Source organism: Saccostrea cucullata, unplaced genomic scaffold (genome assembly GCF_032062105.1).
Source record: "Saccostrea cucullata isolate Sc308-1 unplaced genomic scaffold, CSIRO_AGI_Scuc_v1 ctg1078, whole genome shotgun sequence".
NCBI lineage: Eukaryota > Metazoa > Mollusca > Bivalvia > Ostreida > Ostreidae > Saccostrea > Saccostrea cuccullata.
The window spans coordinates 87,389-115,180 of record NW_026924913.1 but is presented as its reverse complement, the minus strand read 5'-3'; the positions used below and the strand labels follow the sequence as shown (position 1 = coordinate 115,180).

Sequence of the window (27,792 nt, the reverse complement as noted above, 5' to 3'; positions counted from 1 at the left end):
ACCATTGAAAAAGTCCAAGAATGTGCCTAGCTAAGCAAAATGAAGCGAAATATATTTATCAAAACTCTTAAGTACATGTACTTTGACATGTGCTCAACTCCACACATTCAAATTAATGCATCCACCAGGAATGCAAGTTGTACAAATCCAGTTTTCCTGTTATTTGTCCTGCAACATATCTGTTTTGAAGTCCCTTATCCCCCGTACTACATTGTATTACCTTTTCACCCATTGTCTGCAAGTACTGTTGTTTTCACAAGTCGATTCTACTCTGCAGGTCAGGTTTCCTAAAACTACATGTATATATATCTTCAAAGGATACGAACATTAATTTGTAGTGCAGAGACTGTTTGTGTCTCTCATATCAATGGTGACATCGACAAATAAATAATATACCTATTTAAGATATTATGGCTAGTGTACACCAAATCAAGCATCAATTCCAAGTTTTATCGACAGTTATGCATCAGAGAGGAACATATTTCATTTTTTGAAGGTTGCTTCTAAACACATTAGCTGCCGCTAGCCATTTGAAGATTTGAATAGATTTTATAATCCTACATTCTGATACAGTGGCGTAACTGATTTAAATTTAATGCAGTTGTACAACTGTTTTTCAGATGTTTTCTCCATAGGGATGTTACGGAACTTTTTGTAAGTCAGGAAGAGATGGATCGCGACATACGGCTTGTGTGGCAAGAATGAGGTATGGTTTGCCCCGTAGGGCATTGAACATAGGGCATGGTGTAAGGACGAAGGATAATTTGCAAGGAACTATGCCTCTGAAACCCATTTCTGATGCGAGAAAAGAAAACAGGAAACAGCAGGCGAAGCTCAACAAAGCGACAGCAGCTGCTACACTAGGAAATATTTTTGTTCGGTAATAAACAAACGAAAGAAACCAAGAAGTATTGGTCCAAGGGCAGGAACTGTTTTGTAGTTAGTCACTAGTCGTCCCTTTGGGGCATACATACAGAAGAGCAGTATTAATGAATATAAAATACTGTTTCATTTGATTATTTGTTGTTTAATTGAATTTAATCCGTGCTATTATGTATCTTATTTGTTATGAATAATTAACTGATTATTATTTGTTATAAATAATAGATTATTATATCATTTATCCTTAGGAGGAGGAGTGTAATAGAAATTAATTTTGTTGTAAACATTTATGCATTGTGTTTTAAATATTATAACTGTATAAGTAGTGTGTTCATGCATATAGTTACATGTATTTGTATACTGTATCAGCGTTTTGCTTCCATCAAATCTGTTTTGGTACGTTGCTTAGGTTTGATGATATGAATTCTCATATCAATACGGAACCTTTTTTCGTGTTAATTTCAGTAAAAGTTCATATCCTTGTGGTGTATTCACTTGATTTTAAGTTAAAGATTTTTTTGTTTCCAACAAGAATATAAAGCCATCATGTTGTAACTATTAAACACTTTGGGAATCTAGAAAGCATTAATTTGGTGTAAGTTTTCTCATTTTAGCTGAATAAGAAAGATTAATTTGGTATGCAACAGCTAAAAGTTAGACTACCCCACTCTGAATAATATGTTCATATATAAGTCATTTTGTCTAAATTATCGTCGTCTTTTGCACCTGTTAGATATATTGGGCCATAAGTTAAAAGTTGGGAGTCAGGATATTTCTAAATAACGGGTTTGGTGCCGTTGACAACTTATATTGACTTAGAAGTACTGCGAGGCGAAAACATTATAATGAAGGAAGAAAATTACGTAATTGTTCGGGACTTGGATATTGGTCTAGGTAGTTCAGACGATAGGAGGTACAGGGGTCCCGGATTCATTTCCCTATTCAGCCATGCATTTTCTCCTTTCCTGTTAAACAACGTAAGAATAACAAGCAGTATAATGTCAAGACTGCATATTTTTGTAACATACATGTGATTATGAATGTTTATTGCTTTTAATGGCTTTTTTCATATACAGTGTAATATAATAATAAGCAAATCTTACTATATATATACAACGTCAATCTGCGTCCTACAAAATCATGTTTCTAAAATCATGAGGAGTAATCTATCTACATAAACGAATATTCTATGTTCATTATTTTTTCACAGAAATATATTACGGGCGATATTGCCTTTTGATTGCAACATTGTTATACACTGTAAATACTTTTTAAAACTCTTTATTCGCGAGAACTTTATTTTTAAGAAAAAAGCGAATGTGTCTGCTTGCGAAAATTTAATTCTCGAGTAAATTTGTTTTATAAACCACAGCTTGCGAATAATTTGTCTCGCTTATACCAAACAAATACCAAGCAGCTAACGTGCGTAAATAATCACAAAATTTTTTTGTTGAACCCCCATTTTACATGTTATCAATTGCAACCTATCGTGATATTTTTTTTCAATATACACATGATGATAATGCAACAAATTAACAAAGCTGCAAAAATAACCTAATGTTATAAAAATAGATATTACAAGACGACGATTCACAATTGAAGACCTGATGGCATTCATAAATCTTGCGTTCCGGTTCGCCATGGTTTCCAATCGCTTTCTGGGAATCGAGCGTCGTACTGAGTCTCAGGTATATGACGAATTCCTAGGAAAATGGATAAAATGAGGTTAAAAATTCATTTTAGGTGGCATGTGATGTTTTGAAAGCTTACTAGATTACAGAACTGACACACTCTGAAAGGGCTAAAGTATAGTTAGAGATATCTGCACATCATAAGGTAATTTAATCAAATAAGAATGGTGACCAAAAAAAAAAATCGCATGAATATGTTAAGAACTACTACCTGGCTTATTAGTTCAGCGTAAAATACTATTTAAAAAAGTCCTAATAAAAATGCTAAATTTCAAAAACTCATTTTGCTTGCCTAAAAAAACTGGCATCTTCAACTATTTCATTCTCGAATGTATGTACTCAAAACAAAGATATTACAGAGAACATAGAACATACAAAAATCACAGAAACCTTCTACCTTTTTTCTAAAAAACAGCACGTGCGATAATTTTTTCACATTAATCATTTAATTCTTTTACTATAGGAACCATGATGATTCAAATCTCTTAAATTTCGTCTCAACAGTAATATACAAGAAACAAAGACTACTTACTTCTAGTATTGTGGCGGGGTAACCTGTAACTCTGTCTTGGTTGAAGTGAAGGTCCTCTACTGTAGAAAAAAAGTTTAAATTCAATACCTTTCACAAAAGCTTTATGCAGATTTAATATATTTATAGACACAAAGCCATGTTCTAAGGAGTTCACCTAAGTGTCATGAACTTCTAGCATGGATTGTGATATGAAAAACTTAATTCGTTATTTTCTATTTGAAATCCATTCCTGTTATATTATCATGATTGAGTAAGCATCAGTGTTTTGACAAAGATTTACTAATGTAATTATAGCTCGATTGGTACAGGCCTGACTAGATATATAGGGGTCCCGGGTTCGATTCCCCGTTCAGCCATGCATTTTCTCCTGTTACAAATTTTGGTGCCGTTGACCACCTCTGGAATTGCAGAGGAAAGTCCTGCTAGGGTATAATTAGAACTTGGATTGTGTCTTCAATTACGAAAAAGAGAAGGCTCACTGGGGGCCGCCACGAAAACCCAAATTATCCCTCAAACTTGAACATAATTTCACCGCCGAAATATGGCTGACATATTGCCGATCCGGCGTTAAACAGTAACAATCAATCAATCAATGACGAAATCTTTTTAAGGAAAGGGGAATGCAATGGTTTGGGTAGTGGATATCGGCTTAGATAGCTCAGATGGTAGAGAACCTGACTAGTGATACAGGGGCCTCGGGTTCGATTCGCGGTCTAACCATACATTTTCTCCTATCCTGTCACACCAAGATTGCTGCTGGTTTGTTTAATGTCCCTTTCGCTCTTTCGGGATTTTTTCATTCATATAAAAACGCCACCACTTGCTGGTGAAGGGCTGCATATTTAGATTTTATGCATTGAGGGGAAGGATTTGTAACTTGCGAGAAACTACTGCGGGACGTGGAGACCAGTCCTTCTGATGAGACCACATTAACCTGAGTGGAGCTTGCACAATAAAGATCCCTAACTGCTACATTAAAAGTGCCTAATATAGGGTCTTAATTTGCTGTCCTGGACAAACAAGTGGTGACTTCTCAATATGAGTGAAAAAAATCTCCATGGGACGTTTAACAGGACATTCAGCAGGATCGGACTTCTTCGAGCTTTGCAAAAATTCCACATTTTCATTCCTGAATTTATCGGGCATACATCTCATTCACATTTTGTTGTTTCTTTAAACCTACAGGTACATGTTTAGAGCTCGAGATTATTTATCAAATCAAAAAGAACAAAAATTGAGCCGTTAACCTTGACTTTTGACACCATTTTCCTATTTTGGCGTAATCACCAAAGCGAATAGACTGGTACACCATAAGACCAACAAGTCCTATTAAGATGACCACGGCTGCAGACATCCAAGCGATATTTCGAGGGTCTTCGGCAAATGTCACATGTCGATCAGTAGTTGAAGTGGGGGCTGTAGTTGTCGACAGGGGAATCACAATAGTTATAGTGGCAGTGTCTGTAAAAAAAGTGAGATGGTAATTAAACAAATTATCTTTCCTTGTACAGTTAGACATTTAATGTTAATATGTGTTAACCATTCCTTAAAGCACTCTTTTACAATTTGATTCAAGGGAAGGTCTACTAAGTGCCAATTAAACTTTAAAGCGTCTATATGAGAGAAAATCATCAATCGTTAAGTTTTGGAAAATATCTCTACTCCGTATTCTGATAGCTTTCTCATGTATTATATAAAAATTATCACTACGGTCGTATTATATCGTATGAAGACACAGAGATAAGTTACTCCATTCTTACATTGCTTTTAAGATTGCTCCATGTATTGCCTACCATTTAATCCCCCCGAATCCGTGACAGTAGCAGTTATACTCAACGTCTGGCCATTTGAAAAGGATGCCAGTTGAGTATTAACGTAGAAGTCTCCATTTGACTGTACACCGAAATACTGGTTCCCAAGACCTGCTTGGTTCAGGGTGTAAGATATTGTTCCTGAATATGTTTAAAAGAAAAATCATTTAAAGCTGATGTTTAACTCACTCTGATGCCAAGAAACTGTTCACTCATATATTTAAATACTTGTAGATTTATAGAAAATCAAATAATCTTATCACAGATGTATTTTATATATTCGCGTTTTCTTTTGATTGTTGAATTTAGATTTTAATACAGAAAAGATAAAATATTAATATATTTAAGGAATCACTGTCTATAGTTAGTATAGTATGCCAGGGCATCAACGTGATGTCCCTTGCATACTATACTAACTACTGTGATTCCTTATATTTCCATTTCATTGTGAAATAAAATTGTAGATTTAGACTTTTAAAATGCGGACATAGATTTAAATTACACGAGGAATCCCATCCCAATTTCAATAGTCCTTGCCCACTGACGTCAAACACAACGGCAGCCGCACGAGATTTTCATGCATATTTGGCCTCCTTAGCGTCAGACTCAGAGACAGATGCGCACGAGATTTGCATGCATATTAGGCATCCTTAGCTCACCCAATGACCTGCCTAATTTACATTCCGGTAGAATTATCAAGAAATTAACTCCGCTAACTTTCAAAGAGTTACCACAGAGAGAAAAAATAGAAATGGAAATATTTAGAAAACATTTACCGAAAGCTCCAATGTCCGCATCAGTGGCAACTATGGAACCAAGAACAGTTCCTACTCCCACGTTTGGTTGGGCAAAGAACGTGTAGGAGGATTGGCTGAAAGTAGGCGTGTTGTCATTTATATTGCTAAGTGTAACTGTTAACACTGAGGTCGCTGATAGTTGACCGTCTGTCACGGTGACATTACACGCGACCACTGAAGCGGTACCGCTTATATCAAGATCGTATTCTGTCGCTAACGAGACGGCAGCTGTATTTGCATCCATATTGAACTCGGGACAGTTAATGCTGTACTTTTGAGTGGCTCCTGTATCCGGATCGGTGACATCAAAAACAGGCGTTCCTACACTACTTCCCGCCTAAATTCAGGGATAAATATGAATTAACATGAATTTTCAATATTGAGTACCGGTATTTCAAGTGTTAAAAGTGCTATCAAATATATTTAAATTAAAATTAACTCTTACAGATCCTTCTGGTCCGGTAAGGTAATAGAGATTTTTCCCAAAAACTGGTGCCTCGTTTAAGTCCAATATGGTAATAGTCAGATTAGATGTTGCCGAGTCAGTGCCATCAGAAATATGAATATTTATTTCAATGGACGCCGTTGTGAGACTCTCAAAGTTGATGTTTGTTGTAGAGGATGTTGAAATTAAACCAGCTAAAATAATACATGATACTGGACTGATATATATAAAGTTATATGTACCATAGTATTGAAAACAAGTCGCACCAACACGAAAGTAAATGATTCATCTTACATACAGTATCACTAGATTTTAGTATTAATACCTATTAGCTGTAAATGTACATACTACAGTATATGGTCATAAATGAGTAATAATTGCATTTTTACACTATATATTTCACTGAAAACCCAATTTTTGTAAAACTTGTTGGGAAGTCAATTTTAGCTCAATTTCCATAAAATTTTCACACAATATCTTGTCACAGGTAATGCACATGTCAAATATGAAACCCCTATCTTTTCTCAATATTAGGAACAAGATGTGTTTGTGAAACACTGATGACCTCGTATGGCAACAAAGCGAAGATTAAACTTTCCTTAAATGAAAGTAAATATATTATTACCCAAAGCAGGGTAAATACGGAATCCCTAGCACCAACTGTTCAAAAGTTATGGCCAAGGATAAATTTTTGAAAGGTAGCTCAAACTTAAAGGTCAAAGGGTCTAAGTTGTTGGTTTCTTAAGAAAGGTCTTGTCACAAGTACATGTAATACACAATAACTAGTAAAATCCCTAAGTATGAAAACCCTAGGCCCAACCCTTCAAAAATGATGGTCGTTTTTTTTAAGTAGGTCAAACTTCAAGGTCAAAGTTCTTGGTATCCAATGAAAGGTCTTCTCAAAAAGATTACATACTGAGTATGTGAAGTATGAAAGGCCTAGCCCTTACCGTTCAAAAGTTATGACAAAGGTTTAAGTTTTTTCATAAGTACGGGAATCTCCACGGTCAAAAGGTCAAAGTTGTTGGTATCCAATAAAAGGTCTTGCCACAAAAATGCTTATGTAAAATATGCAAGTCCTAGTATCTACCATTCAAAAGTTAAGGCCAAAGTAAAAATTTGGAATTATTGTGTAAAAGTGGGTCAAAGTCCAAGGTCAATGTCAAATTTGGTGGTAATCAAAGAAAGGTCTTGTCACAAAAAATACACATATGAAATATATAGTAGTTACCCCATATCATACTGTTGGTTATGTGTAGAACCCGATGGGCGTGGTCATAATGACACGAGGGAGCGTTTATGACCACGCCCATCGGGTATCTACACATAATCAACAGTGTGATATGGGGTAAATGACTTGTACCATAGTTTTCAAAAATCATTCATATGTAAGTAAGCTTAGGAATCGGTAGGACTGGTTCGCGTGATTGAAACAATAAGTGTTTGGTTTCAAAGAATCTGATGCATTTGGATTTTATATGATTTTACGCTTCTTCGTGTCCTTCTGACCACGTCCATCGAATATAGGGTAAGTGATTTGTATACATTTTTTTCAAATTTTGCCCTATACTCGGCACTCAGGGTCATTGAGCAGTGAGAGATATTCTTCCCGTCAACACCCTCTGCGACACGGGACCTCTGTTTATAATTTATCCCAAAGTGGGATTCAACTCCTTACTTCGTGACTCTAGGGCAGGCGCTTTAACCACTGGGCCATGCAAGCGACATAAAAATTAAACATATCTAGGCCCGTTTAAAAAGTTTGATTTATGTAACTGAAAAAAAATAACGAGTTTGGTTTCAATGATATATGTTAATTTGATATGATTTTTTCTCTCGTAAATTACAATCTTCAAAATTACATACATATACTAGTAATCTAAATTTATTATGAATTTGGTTCCCTAACTTAAATTTTTGTAAACCTGATACAAACTTTGCCGTGCACAGTGGTACGTTGATTGAAATGTTTGTTAGGGGTTATATGTATATTTCAATATAATAAAAAATTGATTTTTGATCGGCTAGATTCGCAATCGAAAAGGTTATTTACATGTAAGTACAGTAGTGTACACTTGTTTTTATGTCAAGTATGCACCGTGTCCTTTGTTGGTTATCAAAAGAACGATATATTGGAATCTTGTACCATAGTTAGGTGTGATTTCTTTTGTTAAAGGTGTGGGTTTTCTGTACAAAGAACTATTTATAAAACGATCATGCACGGTTTTTAAATGAAACAATCATAAGGGCTTGTTATACCAAATTTAGGAGAGTAAAAAGGAGTAAAAGTTTTCAATTGTATACAGCATTTTGTAATAAATAACAGTTAAATACGGCCATTAATACTTTAACTTTAGTTAAAAGTGAAGAAAAAAACCTTCAGAAATCGCATGATTTTTTTAAACATTTTTTTAAATAGTGCAATGACCAGGGTGACATTAGCTTAGTAGATTCCAATATATCGTTCTTTTGATAACCAACAAAGGAAACACGGTACATACTTGACGTAAAAACAAGTGTACACTTAGTCTACTGAACTTAAATAACCTTTTCGATTGCGGATCTAGCCTATCAAAGATTTAATTTTCATTAAATTGAAATATACATATAACCCCTAAGAAACATTTCAATCAACGTACCACTGTGCACGGCAAAGTTTGTGTCAGGTCTACAAAAATTTAAGTTAAACTAAGTTCATAATAAATTTAAATTACTAGTATGTAATTTTGACGATTGTAATTTACGAGAAAAAAAATCATATCAAATTAACATATATCATTGAAACCAAACTCGTTATTTTTTCAATTTTTATATCGCTTGCGTGGCCCAGTAGTTAAAGCGCCTGCCCTAGAGTCACGAAGTAAGGAGTTGAATCCCACTGTGGGACATGGAGACCTATAAAGTATAAACAGAGGTCCCGCGTCGCAGAAGGTGTTGAAAGGAAGAAGACCTCTCACTGCTCAATGACCCTGAGTGCCGAGTATAGGGCAAAAATTGTAGCAACATATGAAAAGTTTTGTATACAGATCACTTACCCTATATTCGATGGACGTGGTCAGAAGGACACGAAGGAGCGTAAAATCATATAAAATCCAAATGCATCTTTGAAACCAAACACTTAATGTTTCAATCACGCGAACCAGTCCGACCGATTCCTAAGCTGATTTACATATGAATGATTTTTGAAAACTATGGTACAAGTCATTTACCCCATATCACACTCTTGATTATGTGTAGATATCCGATGGGCTTGGTCATAATGACAACTCGGGAGCTAAGCTCCCTCGTGTCATTATGACCACGCCCATCGGGTATCTACACATAACCAACCGTATGATATGGGGTAACTACTACTAATAAGCTAACGTCACCCTGGTCATTACACTATTTAAAAAAATGCTTTAAAAATCAAGTGATTTCTGAAGTTTTTTTTTCTTTACTTTTAACTAAAGTTAAAGTATTAATGGCCGTTTTAAACAGTTATTTATTACAAAATTATGTATACAATTAAAATTTTTCTCTCCTTTTTACTCGCCTAAATTTGGTATAACAAGCCTGTATGATCGTTTCTTTTTAAAAAAACCGTGCATGATCGTTTTATAAATAGTTCTTTTGTCCCGACTCGATGGGCGGAGTTATAGAAAAGTGTGGGTTATGTACAGAAAACCCACACTTTTAACAAAAGAAATCACACCTAACTATGGTACAAGAAAGTAATAGCTTCACTTAATCAAAAGTTATGGGCAAGGTTAAAGCTTTTGTGACGGACGGCCAGACGAATGAAATTTAATGTCCCCTCGCCTTCGCGAAAGCGGGGAACGAAAATGAGCAGCAAAAAACACTGCAAAAGTATTTTAGAAAAAATGCATTTTCAATGAAATATATTGTGGAAAAGATATCAAAACTCACTTATGACCAGGTATTGTATGCAATAAACCCTCATAAATAAAATTGTTCTGTACTGTCTAGCGCGCGAAGTAGTTGTAGTGTTATTTCAAGGACTTGTCTAAATTTATTCTGAACTTAATTTCTCTAGCTCACAGTTTTTAAACTTACTGTAAGAAAGAGAAAACCACTAATAAGCACGATCCTTTATAGAAGGACAGCCAGTTGCATACTGATAAATCCCTGTGAAATTTGAGTTTGTCGCGCATCGATATACCAATTGAACTCGAAGGATCGTTGTTTCAAAGCACACAGTTTGAGAAAAACTATCTTTGTGATGGTTGATATGAATCTTTTTAAAGAAATGGGTATTTTGTAATTTAGATAAGATGCAATTTTGAATATTACTACCTTAGGACAGACTATAACTGCATATATTTATCATGAACAGTTGAGGACATATTGACAGAAGTAATCTGTTAAAACATTAATTACATTGAAATTCATAAAAAATGCGTACTTGCAGCGTTTGTAGTAAAGATGTTTCCACCGGAAGCTGGAATGTATGTAGTGGTAAATACATGGGTGTCTGTCGTATCTATATCACTGTACGACACCTGGAATACTGAAACTCCTAATGCTGAGTTCTCCGACACGGTTATTGGAGATGCCAATGGTAGATTTGTTAAAATGGGCGCAGTGTTTATCCCTGAAATTATTAATCGTGAAAAGGTCGCCTGCAACAACTAGTGTTAATATAAGAAGTTATATCATACTTTTTCAAATGACCTGCCTTATAAAGAAAAAGAACTTTCAATTTGAAAATGTTGAATATCATTTCTCTTTATAGTTAAACATGATGTTGAAAGTTTTTTTTTCCATTTACATAGTGGAAGAGGGACAGCTTGTGACAAAATGTCAATTAAGGCCTCCCAGAACTCAGGCTACAAACGATCATTCTTTGAAATTATTTGGTTGCTTTCAATCTACATACTGGTTTCTCGCGTTGTCTCTGGCTTAGACCTCATTGTGTTAATAAGTAAGATGTCATTGATTGCACATACAATGTATAACAGGGCAAAATGATATATTTTGATGAATTTTGACGTAAAATAATATTTTTAATATACATCATTTCATTATCTACCGACAAAAACTTCGCCAAACGTTTTAATTTGACCTGCAAAAGAGTAGTTCAGCAGTTATCACGAAAGGGCTAATTGTTTTTTACATGATCCCTGGGGTAGTTTAGGACAACATAGAAGTCAATGATTTTCACAGGAATATGCAGAAAAAAGTATATATGGAAGCATCCTACGGGTTTTGAAAATTCACATTTGCTTGTCTTGATCCCTCTATAATCGATAATAAAAACTTTAATCTTACAATTAAAACAAGAGGCCCATGGGCCATATTGCTCACCTTAGAAGCTTTGACTATGCTGTTCTTTACCAGATTTCCCCCTTGTAATACATATTGTGACTCCAACCTACTCCACTGATCATAATTTGGACAATTTGAAATCTACACTATCCAAGGAAGCTTCCACATAAGTTTCAGCTTTTCTGGCCCAGTGGTTCTTGAGAAGAAGTCGATTTTTAAAGATTTTTCCTATATATTTCTATGAAAAACTTTGAATCCCTATTGTGCCCCCCCTACCCCCGGGGTCATGATTTGAATAATCTAAAACCTACACTACCCCAGGATGCTTCCACATAAGTTTCACCTTTTCAGGCCCAGTGGTTCTTGAGAAGATTTTCAAAGATTTTTCCTATATATTTCTATGTAAAATTTTGATTCCCCATTGTGGTCCCGCCCTACCCCCGGGGGTCATGATTTGAACAATTTAGAATCTACACTACCCGAGGATGCTTCCACATAAGTTTCAGCTTTTCTGGCCCAGTGGTTCTTGAGAAGAAGATTTTTTAATGACCCCATCCTATTTTTGTCTTTTCTTGATTATCTCCCCTTGTGAGGGGACTTGGCCCTTCATTTTAACAATTTAAATTTCCTTTGACCCAAGTACATGTATGCTTTGCACCAAGGTTGGTCAAAATTAGCCCAGTGGTTCTTGAGAAGAAATCGAAAATGTGAAAAGTTTACAGACAGACAGACGGACGGACGAAAGACAAAATGTGATCAGAAAAGCTCACTTGAGCTTTTGGCTCAGGTGAGCTAAAAAGCACATTTAAAAAAAAAACACCACAAAATATTATATTCACGTGAGAGCATATTTAGGAAGTGTAGTATGTGTAGAAACGGAAACAAATTTGTTCCAATTATCCCTATTAAGGTTAGTATGCCGCGTCGAAAATTGACAAACAGAGCTTCACATTAAACAAGTAAAAAATTTAAGAAAATCTTTTAAAACCATCTTTAAACAGTTAAATAGTTATTAAAACATCCTGGGGTGAAGATTCAAGTTTGTTGAAATCACCCCCACCCCCCTACGGGGAGAATGGGCCACACTGTGTGTTTGGTGAAATTAGGTGAAGGCGTTCTTTGTGGAAAAATCTGTTGCTGAGAGACAGCAGCAGCATTTGTACATCGCCTACTGTTAATGACTTTTTTAAATTTTATTTTTGAAATTTTTGACGAAATGAAATGTATTTATTACCTGTCACAACAATTGTTAAGGTTTTTGGACCCACCAGTGATCTACCATCGTAGACGTATATATACAGGTCGTACCCCGCCTCCGTATATCCTATCAAATTATTTGTTGATCTGACATCTCCCGCTAGAAAATACAAATGACATTAGAAAATGCAATAGGAAATATGAAAAATTTAGTAATTATCATATTATGTATTATCATATTATGTATGATACCCACAATGATAAATCGCGAATGGGCAGGTCGGCGAAGAGCATGTCATATTGTAATAAAGTTGATCCCCTTCGGCATCTGATGACGTTACTGTGTAAACGCTGGTGCCTGTTGTGGTTGTGGCGGTTACATTCACGGAGGCTGTAGGAGAAATGGGAGAGATGTTTTAAACCCATTTTTAAAATGTTTTCATGCATTAATGATTTTTGATTAGAATTTTTTGATGAAAATGACCAGGTAATGTATGATAAGAAATTTACATTTCATTTCCTTTTCTGTCTAAAATAAAACAACAACGAAATCACTTCTTCATAAAGCTAGGCGTACATTTGAAGTTAAGAAGTACCTGTTAGATAACAACGTCTTTTTAAAGTAAATTTTGCAAATACGTACGAAACAGATGTGTCAGACACTGTGGTATCTTTTATTTCCTGATCACCAGGATATATCGTATGGACAACTATTTTTTATTGACAGTACGTCGGTAATACATGTATATTTAAATGTCGAGTTGAAGGCAACATTAAGTGTTTTATTCTTTTCACGTTTAAGTTTCTAAACAAATTCTGCTTCATATGAATACAGCATTATTCATGGGCGAAAATGATATTCTTCGGAATTCTTTAAGATCGTTGGAAAACCTCGTCTTTTTACAAAACAGAGAAAGAGAATAGTAATAAATTATAAAAATGACGGGAAAAACAATATATAAATAAATGTTTAAAAAACATGAAAGGAAATAAAAAATATTTGTAAAATTTGTAAGATATTTTTATTAAATGAAAGATGAAATAATTCGGAAGATAATCATTTTAGAAGACATCTTCCTTAACCACTGACATTTAGCTAGGACTAAAGAAAGATTTGTTTTGATTGATGATGTTCAAAATTCTGGATGATACACATTGAATGTGAACCCAAGATGCACAGCTATCGCAATGAACCCATGCATCTGTTCACCCTTTTTCCCTTTCTATTTTCATGCATTGCATTTCATGCAGACACAACATGAAACTTGTTTTTTTTTCTCTTTTGATTGATCCTTCTTTCTGTAAATTTTTTCTCTTCTTTATTTTGTCTCATCTTTAATTTTTCCCCTTTTTGTCGTTTGCCTCTAAGGGACATGTAATTAAGCACCCAATTATCATTTTTTGAAAGATGCAGTCTCATAACTGCAATGGTGTGTGCAAACAAATTGACTAACTCGCGTTAACGCGTCATGAAAATTTGTTTGCACACACCATTGCAGTTATGAGACTGCATCTTTTAAAAGATGATAATTCAATGCATATATTTACATTTTTTATCCCCTGTATTTCCGCATTTCTAATTGTTCTTTTTGACAGAACAGCCTTTGGAACAGCTTATTCCGGAAACGAAAATAGTGCACAATGATAACAGATAACAATAATCAAAGTTTTATTTCGTTTTTCAATCTAAAATGATAAACTATATTTTTTTTCAACAAAGATATACAATAGCTTTTCAATCTAAAATGATAAACTAATATTTTTTCAACTAAGAAATACAAATGAATCGTATAACAGTCATAAATTTTTCGCTTTGTGTGAACAGTAACGGCGTAGGTATTACGTCATGTGGTGATCCGTTCAAAGTCAGCGGAAATCAGCCATATGTTTCACTTTGATAGGTTGAAAATGCCATTGTTGAAGAAGAAATCGCTGAAATATCCCACGTTTGGATTTATTTTCTGTGGTCGGTTAGAAATGTGAACAACATTAGATGTCATATCAATTTCTGTAGGCATGGGACGAAACAATTACGTTTCCTAGACCAGTATCAAGCATTTCATTCGGGGAACGTTGGCACTGAGGACGAAAGGCTGATGCATGATCGAAATAGTGCTTTTTGAAGATTTTTTTCTGATTAGAAGATATGGATTTGTTGTAAGAACGGAGGGAGCTCTAATTTTTATGGTTGCTCATGAACATGATATGGCGAGCTTCATATCCATTATCGTTAAGGCAGGTTATTGCTGTCGCTCTTAGACAGTTGGAATGTACTTTTTCTGGACTCCTGCTGCAGAACAAATTTCGCTCAGACAAATTCCAAAGGTGTGCTTTGCAATAGGCTTGTCAGAAAACCATTTATCGGCATCCATGAGGGTATCTCTGATTAAACAGGTGAGTGGTAAAATTGGGATCCTCTGTTGCGTACATTCTTTTATCAGTGTTGTGACCGTCATCAGATGAAATGCCACCTTGACGATTCTTTTGTAAGGTTTCATGCTGCAATGCATCATATTTCCCAGTATCATTATGATGAAAATTAAAGCTGTTTATTTTCAGCTGGTGGCGAAATTCCATGCCCCTGGTTACAAAGTGTATTGCTAAAAGGTTCAACACTACATTACGCAGAATTACTGGTGATGACTTTGCTCCTTGAAGGTACGTATAGTTTTTATTCAAATCGGCCTCATTAATGACAGCTTTATGTTTTGTCGGCTTAGATAGTCACATCCGTTTCTCTCTTTAAATAACCAATCCAAGCTACCATTCGCAGTTTTGAGTTCTTTTTCATGCACGATATCAATCTCTCTCTTTAAATCTACATTTAAAAATGGCGATTGATCGCAGCTCTAATGTAAACAAGCTAATTTTTTGATATAGTGATTCCTCATCTTGAACTTCACCAGTCTTAGATTTCTTTGGTTTCGGCTTGGTTTGGCAATAAAAACGCCCAGACTGATCGCGAGGGTAACAGGGTCTACAATGTACAAAAGTCGTGTCTATTTGACTACCATTAGCTTCAAGATTCCATTCTGCAAGAAAAAGACATACATATAACATGTGGGTCGTTTTTAAGTTGCCTAATTAACGAATGCAAAAAAACATGGTTTTATTTGTTTTTATATGCATATTCCTGTCAACTACTGGAAGTTAGTACTCATTAGTGTTGGTCTGTGTTATTTACCTTGAAAAAAATTCAGTCCCCATGAAGTGTTTCTTTTGGTGTTGGGGACCTGTCTGGCTTCAAATAACTCAACTTTTCCATGTCTTCAGCTGCTGTTCTTATAAACCTTTTTTTACGTAAATCCTGAACATAAACACAAGTAAGAATTAAACTGATATTTCTAGTCTGTTTTTATTTTTAAATGCTCTACTGGTCAGAGACCAGAAGAGCTTATGCGATAGTAATGCGTCCGTCGTCCGTCCGTCTGTCTGTCTGTCTGTCCGTCTGTCTGTCTGTAAACAATTTTTCAAAATGCTACTCCTCCTACAGTTTTGGTCTGATTTCAATATAATTTGGCACACAAGTAGACTACACTAAGATACATAATTCTGTGTATCGGATTTTAATTTCGATGAACGGTGTTGCCGTGGTTACTAAAAATAGAAATTTCTTTGAAATTCTTTCAAAATGCTACTGCTCCTAACAGTTTTAGTCTGATTTCAATATAACTTGGCACACAAGTAGACTACACTAAGATACATAATTCTGTGTATCGGTTTTTGATTTACGATGAACGGTGTTGCCGTGGTTACTAAAAATAGAAATTTCTGTGAAATTCTTTCAAAATGCTACTCCTCCTACAGTTTTAGTCTGATTTCAATATAACTTGGCACACAAGTAGACTACACTAAGATACACAATTCCGTGTATCGGTTTTTGATTTTGATGAACGGTGTTGCCGTGGTTACTAAAAATAGAAATTTCTGTGAAGTTCTTTCAAAATGCTACTCCTCCTACAGTTTTAGTCTGATTTCAATATAACTTGGCACACAAGTAGACTACACTAAGATACACAATTCTGTGTATCGGTTTTTGATTTCGATGAACGGTGTTGCCGTGGTTACTAAAAATAGAAATTTCTGTGAAATTCTTTCAAAATGCTACTCCTTCTACAGTTTTAGTCTGATTTCAATATAACTTGGCACACAAGTAGACTACAATAAGATACATATTTCTGTGTATCAGTTTTCGATTTTGATGAACTGTGTTGCCGTGGTTACTAAAAATAGAAATTTCTGTGAAATTCTTTCAAAATGCTACTCCTTCTACAGTTTTAGTCTAATTTCAATATAACTTGGCACACAAGTAGACTACACTAAGATACATAATTCTGTGTATCGGTTTTTGATTTCGGTGAACGGTGTTGCCGTGGTTACTAAAAATAGAAATTTCTGTGAAATTCTTTCAAAATGCTACTCCTTCTACAGTTTTAGTCTGATTTCAATATAACTTGGCACACAAGTAGACTACAATAAGATACATAATTCTCTCTATCAGTTTTTGATTTCGATGAACGGTGTTGCCGTGGTTACTAAAAATAGAAATTTCTGTGAAATTCTTTCAAAATTCTACTCCAAATACAATTTTAGTCTGATTATAATATAAATGTGGCTTGCAAGTAGACTACACTAAGAACATAAAGAGACTTAATCAAGGATCATTATTCTATTTATTGCTGTTGAAAAGTTTCAATTTCCATCTGCTTAAGTATATTTCTCTTCCTTTGCTATAAGTATAAACCAGGTGTCATGTTTTTGTGAGAATGGTTTGACTTTTTCTGGTTTTTTTAAATGATGTTGTATTTAAAGTGGCTAGAATACATTTTTCAAACTTTTTATGTTGCCAGAAAGTGAGCTTTCTCAAATTTTGTTTGATATTTGTCAGTGTCCCATTGTTATTATTTTCAGTCTTGGTGTCATTCAGTTCAAAAGTTTTTTTTTAAGAATTAAGTCTTCATTGTCTCAATCAAAAAGGAAATTTAGGATGTCTAATTTCTCAAACTAGACACCAAAGTTCCCAAAAGCCATGCTTAAGCAGCAGACGGTTTGTTTTCAAACAGTAAGTAATTCCTGTATGTATACGCCAGACAGACTTCGGTGATTAGGTCTTGTGTGCTAAGTGATAATTATCACTTATAATTTTATAATGCTGTTTATTAGGGTCAAACAAAGTAAATGTAAATATGTTTCCTTATCTTAGAAATATTTTCTATGAGGCTTGTATTGGCTACTAAAGAAAATATTTTGGTATTCCCTCACTGAATACATAAAAAAGATCTACATTTAATACTCTGGCAAGATGTAAAAGATCATTTTGGGAATGCCAGTGTGAATTCTCTTTGAGTCACCAGATCTTGGATTGCATTTGTAAGAGCCACCTCTGCTCATACATGTGCTATCTCAAAATTTTCGTTGGACACAATTGAGTTTAAAATGCTGTTGCTTGTTGAAGGTACATCTGAAGGAGGATTTGAAGATGATTTTTAAGAAAGGATCTGCTGAGAAGAAAGCCATGCTTACATCTGAAAGTTGCTGACTTGAAGGTGGAGAAGTCTCAGGTGGTACAGCAACAGTTACTTAAGTATTAGTGGTAGATGTGAATAAGGAAGTGAGTTCAGGAACGTGTAGGGTGAAGGCTCAGGCTAATCAAAAGGACCTCTGAGGAATGCTTCTTCCACATGGTGTGCTGACAATTTTTCGTGAGTTTGAAATGCGGCTCGGTAACCTTTCTTGCACCTATAAGGTCTAGAATAGTGTTCAAATTGGAAATCTTTATGGCATTAAAATACGAAACAACAATAGGATTCATCATCGTATGTGTTGTGACAGTGAAAAAGTTTCTCTGGTTTTCAGGTTGCCTTTTCCGGAAACCTTTTAAGTTGTCTTCAACGCATTTTACAAGGAATCCCATTTTGAAAGGAATGTTGAATTTCATCTTATGAACAAGTTGTCCTGTTTTATATTTGAACATGGCCCTACTTATCCTAAAACCAATGTCTGTCGCATTCACAGCTATTTCAACCAGTTTTTTTCTCTATCTCCAGTGATAAAGCTCGGACTTTCCAGGTTCAGCTGCTGATTTTATTTTCCCTTTGCATGATCAATAATTGTTGTTTTAAGAACCTGAAATTCAGCTGCTGCTTTTCTGGTTGAGAGCGTTCTGTCCTGTTTTTTAACTTCATCACAATCCCTTAGTTTGAATAAGTTTGATAGTTGTTTTCCTTTGTTTTTTTGTGTTTTTTTTTCCTGTTTTTTGCCTTTTTAATGAAATTGTAAACAAAATTTATTATTTATGCTTATTTGCTACTTTAAATATTTTCACAGAAGAAGCTGATTGTCTAGCTCAGGATCTTTTAATTAGAATAAAATTTACAATTTAGAGAAAATGTCTTACAATATAATAAAAATAAAACTGAAAAGTGGAATTTAATTTCGTAAATTGCTCTTGTCCAAATGGCTTATGCCACGGACATAATTGGCCACGGATTAATGAAGAGTTTGAAAGACCTCGACACCACGAGATGCCGAATGCTTTTAGCAAATGTAATACCCTGGTCTTCCAAAGAAGTGGTGTCCACCTTGGAAGCATCAAGACAAATATCACAATCTTAGAGAAAGGAAAAACGCAAACTGGACCCTTACTACTCAAAGACGAAAACACAGGACTGATGCCAACATCACAGCTCCATCAAGTATGAATCAACTCAATTTCGACAAGCAGACTCATTCAAGCGCTTTTCATTTTGGACAGGTCAAAACCAAAAACTGGAACTTTTTGATAAATTTTGCTAGAATACATGTAAGTGTTTAAATATGACACACTCGCGAAAACGTATTTTATTCATTTAATGGGTACTTCAACGTAATTTGAACCCTTTTCATGATTTTTTTTTTAGAAGAAGTACATTAAAGGTTCACTTACCTTGTAGGTTAGTGAATACTGGTGGACTGTTTTGCGTGATGTAAACATTTAAGGTTCCTGTCACTGTGTCTTTGGTATCCGTACAGGCGATGGTTATGTCGTATGCATTCACAGAATTATATGACAGGGATGGATTAGCTTGTAAGTACACACTATTTACTGCAAACAGGAACATAAAATAAAATATCATTTTAATTTTTTCTTCACTTGGTTTAAAAAAAATCTTTGTTTACTACATCTTTCCATTACACGCGGAAGCTTTACTTTTTCTTACAAGTGCCACTGGAAATCCTTGTGGAAAATATGGAAGATGCTGGACTGACAGTCTGAATACCGCAGGACACTGTGTCGAATTGTGAGGGATCCGTGGCATTAATGACAAACAACTCTTTCTCTGCTGTCTGACTCTCACTGACATCAACACTGAATGGTAGATTATGTATTTCTGGAGGCTGAAATTAAAAGCTTTTTAGGGTCAGAGAGATGTAGTAAATAAAACCGTCTTTGGTTGACTTTGTCCAGTAAAAGGTAAGGTTTTGATCGCCAAAGAAAATTGTGCAGTTCACATTTTCGGGGGAATTTACATTGTTAATGTCAAGGAGAATTGAACAATTTAAAATCCAAATGCATTTCTTGTATAGGTTAATAAAAGTTTTTACCCTGTTAGTAACAACGACTGCCAAAGTCCCTGTGTCGGAATTTCCACAGCCATCAGTCACTTGGAAGTTAAGATTTGTTGTCCCTACTGGAAGCTGGGTGGTACTTGAGACTTGTACTAAATAATTTCGGGGGAAAATCATGCAAGTTCAATTTTGGACAATTATTTCATAGTATTTCAAAAGCTTTTGTAATATATTAATATGTTAATAATTGCTAAGTAAATAGTATACATCAATTATCTTATCTTGCAAAACAGTATAAAAAATAGTTTCCAAATAACAAGACTGGCAATTTATAGTCAAAACTTATCCAAGAGGTAACCTTTTTAAACACATTTCCTAAAATGAAGACGGGCAAATTTAATAGCAGACGATTGACAAGTACAAGTTACTGTATTTTACAGGCTAATTTCTTAATGTCTCTGATACATATAATTGCTAGTTATAAAAGTTACCTACAAGTATTTGTATCGAACGCAAAATTCGAATTGACAGTTGTCATCGTTGTTGCAAGAGGGTCCAGTGAATCGGGATCAGATACCACCAATGTAAACAAAGTCCCAATTGGCGTGTCATCGGTAAAGGATACGGTCGTATCGAGGTTTGTAATTGATGGGTTGTTCCCTTAAAAAAATCCACATCAACTTTATTTTTTAAAAAAAGTTGCAAACATTTATAAGCAACCACTTACCATTCAAATGATAAGAAATTAAACTTTATTTTTTGACAGTTATTCTGAATCAGTAAAATGATATATATGATTCAGCTATTCAGCAAACAAACAAAATAATACAGATTGGTAATGTCCATACACTTTAAATATTTTCGAATTTCTTGTGAGTCATTTTCTCCCATACATTGTTAAACATGATATATATATACATTTGCAAATATTTTTCTTTGATGAACCCATTGAAGAGAAAATATGTTCAATTCTGTATGAACTTATTAAGATGTCAAAGGTTATAGCGTGACCAAATCGATTTCTTGTCAACATTCTGTCAAATGGTCTTGGGTCTTCTAACTAAAGTTAATAGCGATGAAAAAAAGAAAATACATGTAATTGAAACATATACATATTTTTTCAATCAACAGATGTCAAAAGATCAATAGGTGTGAAGAATGTCCTGAATTCTATGATTTGCCTAAAATCGCACCTTTTTAACCCGAAATTCCTTTGAGGTTTTGTAAACAAAAACAGACAATACCACTACTTTTGACATCAAATATATTTATTTAAGAACTGGTAAAATAGTTAGATTATTCTGGGTAGCGATCATTGTTTTTTTTTTTAATCAAAAACAAAGGATTCCTGAATTGGACTGCTGGAAATCAATGTAAATATTCAAATGTTGGAGCGAGACGAGCTTTCAAGACCAAACAACTTCTAGGTCATTGGGCCTCACAACATAGAAATACGACGGCCCGTTGTGTAATACATGCAGTTTTACTCGAAATAGTATTCTTAAATGTAATTTAAAGTAATAAATAACAACATTAAAAAAAAAAGTTCCCTGGAAAATGAACTTGAATTGGTTGATTACTGAGAAGCCCTTCGGGATTCACAGGATTACATCATGTGATCAACCAAGTTCATTTCCCAGGGAACTTTTTAACGTTTTTTTATTCTTAAGTAAATAACTTAGATAATGAGTAATGAGATTTCATCATAATCTATGTAATATATCCTATGTTTGACAATGTGTGGGAGAAAACAACTTTTGGTTAATATGTTTTTATTTTCTCATATCTATGCAGAATTGTTCAAATCATGACCCCTGGGGGTAGGGCGGGGCCACAATAGGGAATCAAAGTTTTTCGTATACAGGATTGATTGATTGATTGTATACTGTTTAACGTCCCTCTCCAGAATATTTCACTGATATGGAGACGTCACCATTGCCGGTGAAGGGCTGCAAATTTAGGCCTATGCTCGGCACTCGGGGCCTTTGAGCAGGGAGGGATCTTTATCGTGCCACACCTGCTGTGACACGGGGCCTCGGTTTATACGGTCTAATCCGAAGGACCGCCCCATTTAGTCGCCTTTTACGACAATCAAGGGGGTACTGAGGACCTATTCTAACCCGGATCCCCACGGGGGTCGTATACAGGAAAAATCTTTTAAAATATCCTTCTTAAGAACCAGTGGGCCAGAAAAGCTGACACTTATGTGGAAACATCCTTGGGTTGTGTATAATTTGAATTGTTTAAATCATAACCACTGGGGGTAGGGCGGGGCCACTATAGTGAACCCAAGTGTTAAATTGAAATATATAGGAAAAATCTTATTCTCGGGAACTACTGGGCCAGGAATTCAATAAGCTTTTGATGAGAGAAAAAACGTATACAGAAAAGGTATATTTTAACATTTACCACTTGTAAGATCAGCTCTCAAACTGTACTTTCTATTCGTTCCCTGTGCGACAGAATTCCAGGAAAAGGATCCCCCAACTGCCAATGCGCCAACAGACGTTGTTACTCGATATTCATTTGAGCTACCTTCTTTTTTGTACGACACTATCGGTGAGGCTGGGTGGTATCTGAAATCGAATAAAAAATAATTTTTACAAAAACATATAATAGATTATTATAATACTTCTCAAAATCCATTGAAATTTTCGTACAACACCTATTCTCACATAATCCGTCCACATGCAGCCTGACTTTTATGAAAAAAATAAAGTCATTATTTTTGGGAAAAGTCGGTGTTTTTAAACAAACAAAACATTGGAGAATTATTTTTTTTTTTAAATCAGAACTCAACCATGCACGATAACAAAAATATTCAATAAGTTATATAGGTAGGGTATTTTCCTTTGTAATTTACGTTATTGTCTGAGGTCGATTTGACCCCCTATAAAAGTCTTTTTATTGCCAAATTGAATATTAAATTTTATCTGGGTTTTTTAGAACTATGTCTGTACTAAAAAAAATATATCAACAATTTTGTTTTTGCACCAGTCTTTTTCTCTTAATTTGTAATTAACAAATGTTGTTTGCTTAAATCTTAATTTTAAACTGGAATAATTCTGTGCGACTTAATTTTATGGTTTTGAATCCTGAAGAGAAAAGGATTTTAAAATTTACTTTGGTAAGAAACTGTGAAAATTCTATATCATTTCTCCTAATGAAATATATTGATAACGTAAATTACAATTTCATTGCTATTCAAACCAAAAATTAATATTTTCTTGAATTTTTTTTCCACCCATCTAAATGACACAGTATTTTCATACATCCATATAATACCACAAATACTGGTCATTGTTCATCTTTTTGAGAGATTCACAGTAAGATATAATGATAACGTAAGATCTGCTGTCAAATTTATTTTTTCTTTTATTTTTCTAGTTAAGTCTCTCCATATTTTATCTTCTTTTACTCCCTATATGCTTTTTAAATTTCTTCTTTTGACTTTACCATCTCTGTTAAACAAAGTTTATGAAATATAATTACAGAGAAAGGCATTTAAAGTATATTTAATTTACGTTATCATTACTGTAATTTACGTTATGAAAGTTTTGCTTCAGTAAGTCACCAATGAACAGAGATTTATGCGTGAACTATTGCTTCAAATAAAAAGAAGAACACATTGTTTTTAAAAACAATTAAAATTCAGGCAAAAAATGCATTCTTGACGAATCAATAAAGAAATATTTGAAAGTTGTTAAAGGTAACATGTAATTTACGTTATCTGATGGCGCTTTCAACATCAGATTTACATCGGAATTTCGGTGATGTTAAGATGCTCTTGAGAGAAAACCAATAACGTTTCCTGCATGGTTCCGTATTGATGCGACATCTTATTTGCAAGATATGTACCATGTATGTTTTCTACTGATAACGTAAATTACATAACGTAAATTACTTTTTATCAGTTTTATTGGTGTAAAATGTGTACTCGCACAGATCAATGCTCGTTTTGATGTTTTACGTGTTTGGTACGTCAGGAAGAATAAATGAATTAATATGCAAAGACAGTTATACTCGTATTCTTTAAGTATTGTTGATAACGTAAAATACATCCTTAAAACGAACCACTCACCTCTGGTTACAAGACCAATGTGTTTTTGTAAGTATTCTGTCATATAACTTTTCTTTGATACTGGTTGCATTTTATGGACTTTGTTTGATATTCTAGAAGATATTTTATGTTTTTAGATACCCTTTTATGTTATTTAAACAAGTAATAATAATTTGATAACGTAAATTACACAAATTTTGCGACATAGTTATTTTACATTTTTTTAGCTCTACTGGTCAGAGACCAGAAGAGCTTATGTGTTAGTAATGCGTCCGGCGTCCGTCCGTCTGTCTGTAAACAATTTTTCAAAACGCTACTCCTCCTACAATTTTAGTCTGATTTCAATATTACTTGGCACACAAGTAGATCACACTAAGATACATAGAATAGTGCATCCGTTTTTGATTTCGATGAACGATGTTGCCATGGTTACTAAAAATAGAATTTTCTGTGAAATTCCTTAAAAACGCTACTCCTTCTACAGTTTTGGTCTGATTTCAATATAACTTGGCACACAAGTAGACTACACTAAGATACATAGAATAGTGCATCGATTTTTGATTTCAATGAACGGTGTTGCCATGGTTACTAAAAATAGAATTTTCCGTGAAATTCCTTAAAAACGCTACTCTTTCTACAGTTTTTGTCTGATTTCAGTATAACTTGGCACAAAAGTAGACTACACTAAGATACATAGAATAGTGCATCGGTTTTTGATTTCGATGAACGGTGTTGCCATGGTTACTAAAAATAGAATTTTCTGTGAAATTCCTTTAAAACGCTACTCCTTCTACAGTTTTTGATTTTGATGAACTGATTTCAGTATAACTTGGCACAAAAGTAGACTACACTAAGATACATAGAATAGTGCATCCGTTTTTGATTTTGATGAACGGTGTTGCCATGGTTACTAGAAATAGAATTTTCGGTGAAATTCCTTTAAAACGCTACTCCTTCTACAGTTTTGGTCTGATTTCAATATAACTTGGCACACGAGTAGACTACACTAAGATACATAGAATAGTGCATCGGTTTTTTATTTCGATTAACGGTGTTGCCATGGTTACTAAAAATAGAATTTTCTGTGAAATTCCTTAAAAACGCTACTCCTTCTACAGTTTTTGTCTGATTTCAGTATAACTTGGTACACAAGTAGACTACACTAAGATACACAGAATAGTGCATCGGTTTTTGATTTCGATGAACGGTGTTGCCATGGTTACAAAAAAATAGAATTTTCTGTGAAATTCCTTAAAAACGCTACTCCTTCTACAGTTTTTGTCTGATTTCAATATAACTTGGCACACAAGTAGACTACACTAAGATACATAGAATAGTGCATCGGTATTTGATTTCGGTGAACGGTGTTGCCATGGTTACTAAAAATAGAATTCTCTGTGAAATTCCTTTAAAACACTACTCCTTCTACAGTTTTGGCACACAAGTAGACTACACAAAGATACATAAAATAGTGCAATGGTTTTTGATAAGTACAAACCAGTAGAGCTACAGTCTCGACAGAGACTTCTGGTTTAAATTTCACTGTAGACATATATTTTAAAGTGCGAAAATTCAGTATATTTATGCATTATTACATGTAAAAGTCATAACTTTTAACATAAAATATAATTGCTGTGTTTTATTCAGTGGACTAAACAGTAAACATTGACCTTTGCCTGAGCGACAGACTGAAAAGCCACTTTTTAGACTATATACTTGGATCCCAGGGAGATCTTAACCTGTGTATTAATATTTTACTGTGTTGGTTTGGTAACTATAGACGTATCACAAACAAAATACTACAACATTTACTAGTTATTTTTATTCTAATGTAATTTAAAGTGCTTGCGACATCCAAATAGCGCATTTGGACGGATTATGTGAGAATAGGTGACAAGTAAATTCAGTGTTTTTAATTAATAATTGACTTGCATAGAGCATATGAGGATATGCTGAAGCGTTAGAAAATAGACTTTGTTTTTAATGTATTGGATGACATCTATATCTAGCTTCTGTTTTGATATTCGTCGTAGAAAAAAATAATCCCCTCATCGTCCGACTCCCTCTTTTCTGTTTTTCTGTTGGCAAATAAAAACAACCCTATTGGACTCTCGTGTTTTTGCTTTAAAATTCTTGCATTAGTATCGCGATGTACTTGTATTTTCCAACAAGTTCTTCATCGCGGGATTATTTGCTTAATCAGTTTTTAGTATGTTGATATATTGTGAAAAATAAAAAAATCAAATCTATAAATAACAAAAATAATTGTAAAGTTTTTTTCTTCGTATACTTTATCACAATCATAAATAGATCGGTCTCTGCTGCGGTGGAAAATTAAAAAGAATCGTATGAAAAACTTACATGCCAATAAAATCGCCACTCTGAACTTGTATTCTATCTGTTGTTGCGAGTGTAACGTAAACCTCACCGTTTGTTGCTACAAAATGAGAGAAGTAAAACTTATTATGAGAAAATTACTGATGTTATGATAGTGGTGCAGTGTATTTTTCAAGTCTGATACATGTATGTAAAATAATGAGTTATATTTTATTGCCGGTTGACCTAAATTTATAGCGATATTCTTTGAACACGTACATGTATAAAGAGTTTTGATAATAAATGCATACAAGGACATTTAATTCATTAAAGGTGTAATTAACAAGTGCTGTGAAAGTTATTAATCTCATGATTAGCAATCGAAAATTATTAAACATCATACATGATAAACAATCTTGTCTATATTCTAGCAATTTAAATTTTAGTCATAATTACATGTAGTAAAATGCAACTGCATAGTAGGCACTTTGTCTGCCTAATCGCCATTTTTTTTTTCATTGTAAACAAAAAAAATTGATGACTATTGCATATACATGTACATTGTAATTGCTGACACTCATTTTTGGTAAACGAGTTACGAAGACAGCATATATAATTGATTTTTTTTTCTTTATTTACACCTTGTCAAAGTTGTCATAAACGTAATATTGCAAATTATAAGACCTATATATATAGTAAAAAAAAAAATAAAAGGACACTTTGTTAATGATGTTTTTCCTTACATGTAACAGTGTATTGGTTTTCTCCCACTAGTGTCCACGTTCCACCTGCTGGTCGCCAGACTTGCAGATGAACTGTTCCCGTATTTGTCTTGGCGTAGAATTCCCATCCTTTTACAAATCCACAGCATGAAATCTCCATATTGTTACGGTCAAGAAGGATGCTTACACCTGTACATTGTATATTTTATATTTATCGAATCACACGAGGTGAAAGAACAAAAGCTAAAGTATTCTACAAATTTGATTTAACTAGAATATTTTTTTTATTATGTCTTGAACAGTTTTCTCTTTGTTCTGTAGATTTTTCTGTAATGATTTTAAACTTCTTTTTTGAAACTAGACGTGATGGACCGGTTTTCACAGCGAACGAATGAGTTGTACTCTGTAATCTTGTAAAGACTGGTGACGATTGTCCTTAGAAATTATCTTTTTGACTGCAGTAGCATACTCGTTCTTAAGGTAAGGTTTGCGGATACGGGGAGATAACTCTTGCATCGTCGTC

At 34.2% G+C, this 27,792-nt stretch overlaps 1 protein-coding gene across 1 annotated transcript; it reads right to left on the bottom strand.

Moving 5' to 3' along the window:
- Positions 1–1,888: 1,888 nt before the first annotated feature.
- LOC134267598 (protocadherin Fat 4-like) lies at positions 1,889–27,429 on the bottom strand. Its single transcript, XM_062749800.1, has 16 exons — positions 27,291–27,429; positions 26,593–26,668; positions 22,581–22,747; positions 20,667–20,831; positions 20,208–20,323; positions 19,823–20,000; positions 19,549–19,707; positions 12,880–13,014; positions 12,661–12,783; positions 10,564–10,752; positions 6,159–6,352; positions 5,693–6,050; positions 4,899–5,057; positions 4,353–4,566; positions 3,106–3,164; positions 1,889–2,585 (listed from the first exon to the last, which is right to left on the bottom strand). Exons 1-16 carry the CDS (start codon positions 27,427–27,429, stop codon positions 2,497–2,499), a joined length of 2,520 nt encoding a protein of 839 aa, XP_062605784.1. The 3' UTR covers positions 1,889–2,496.
- Positions 27,430–27,792: the final 363 nt, after the last annotated feature.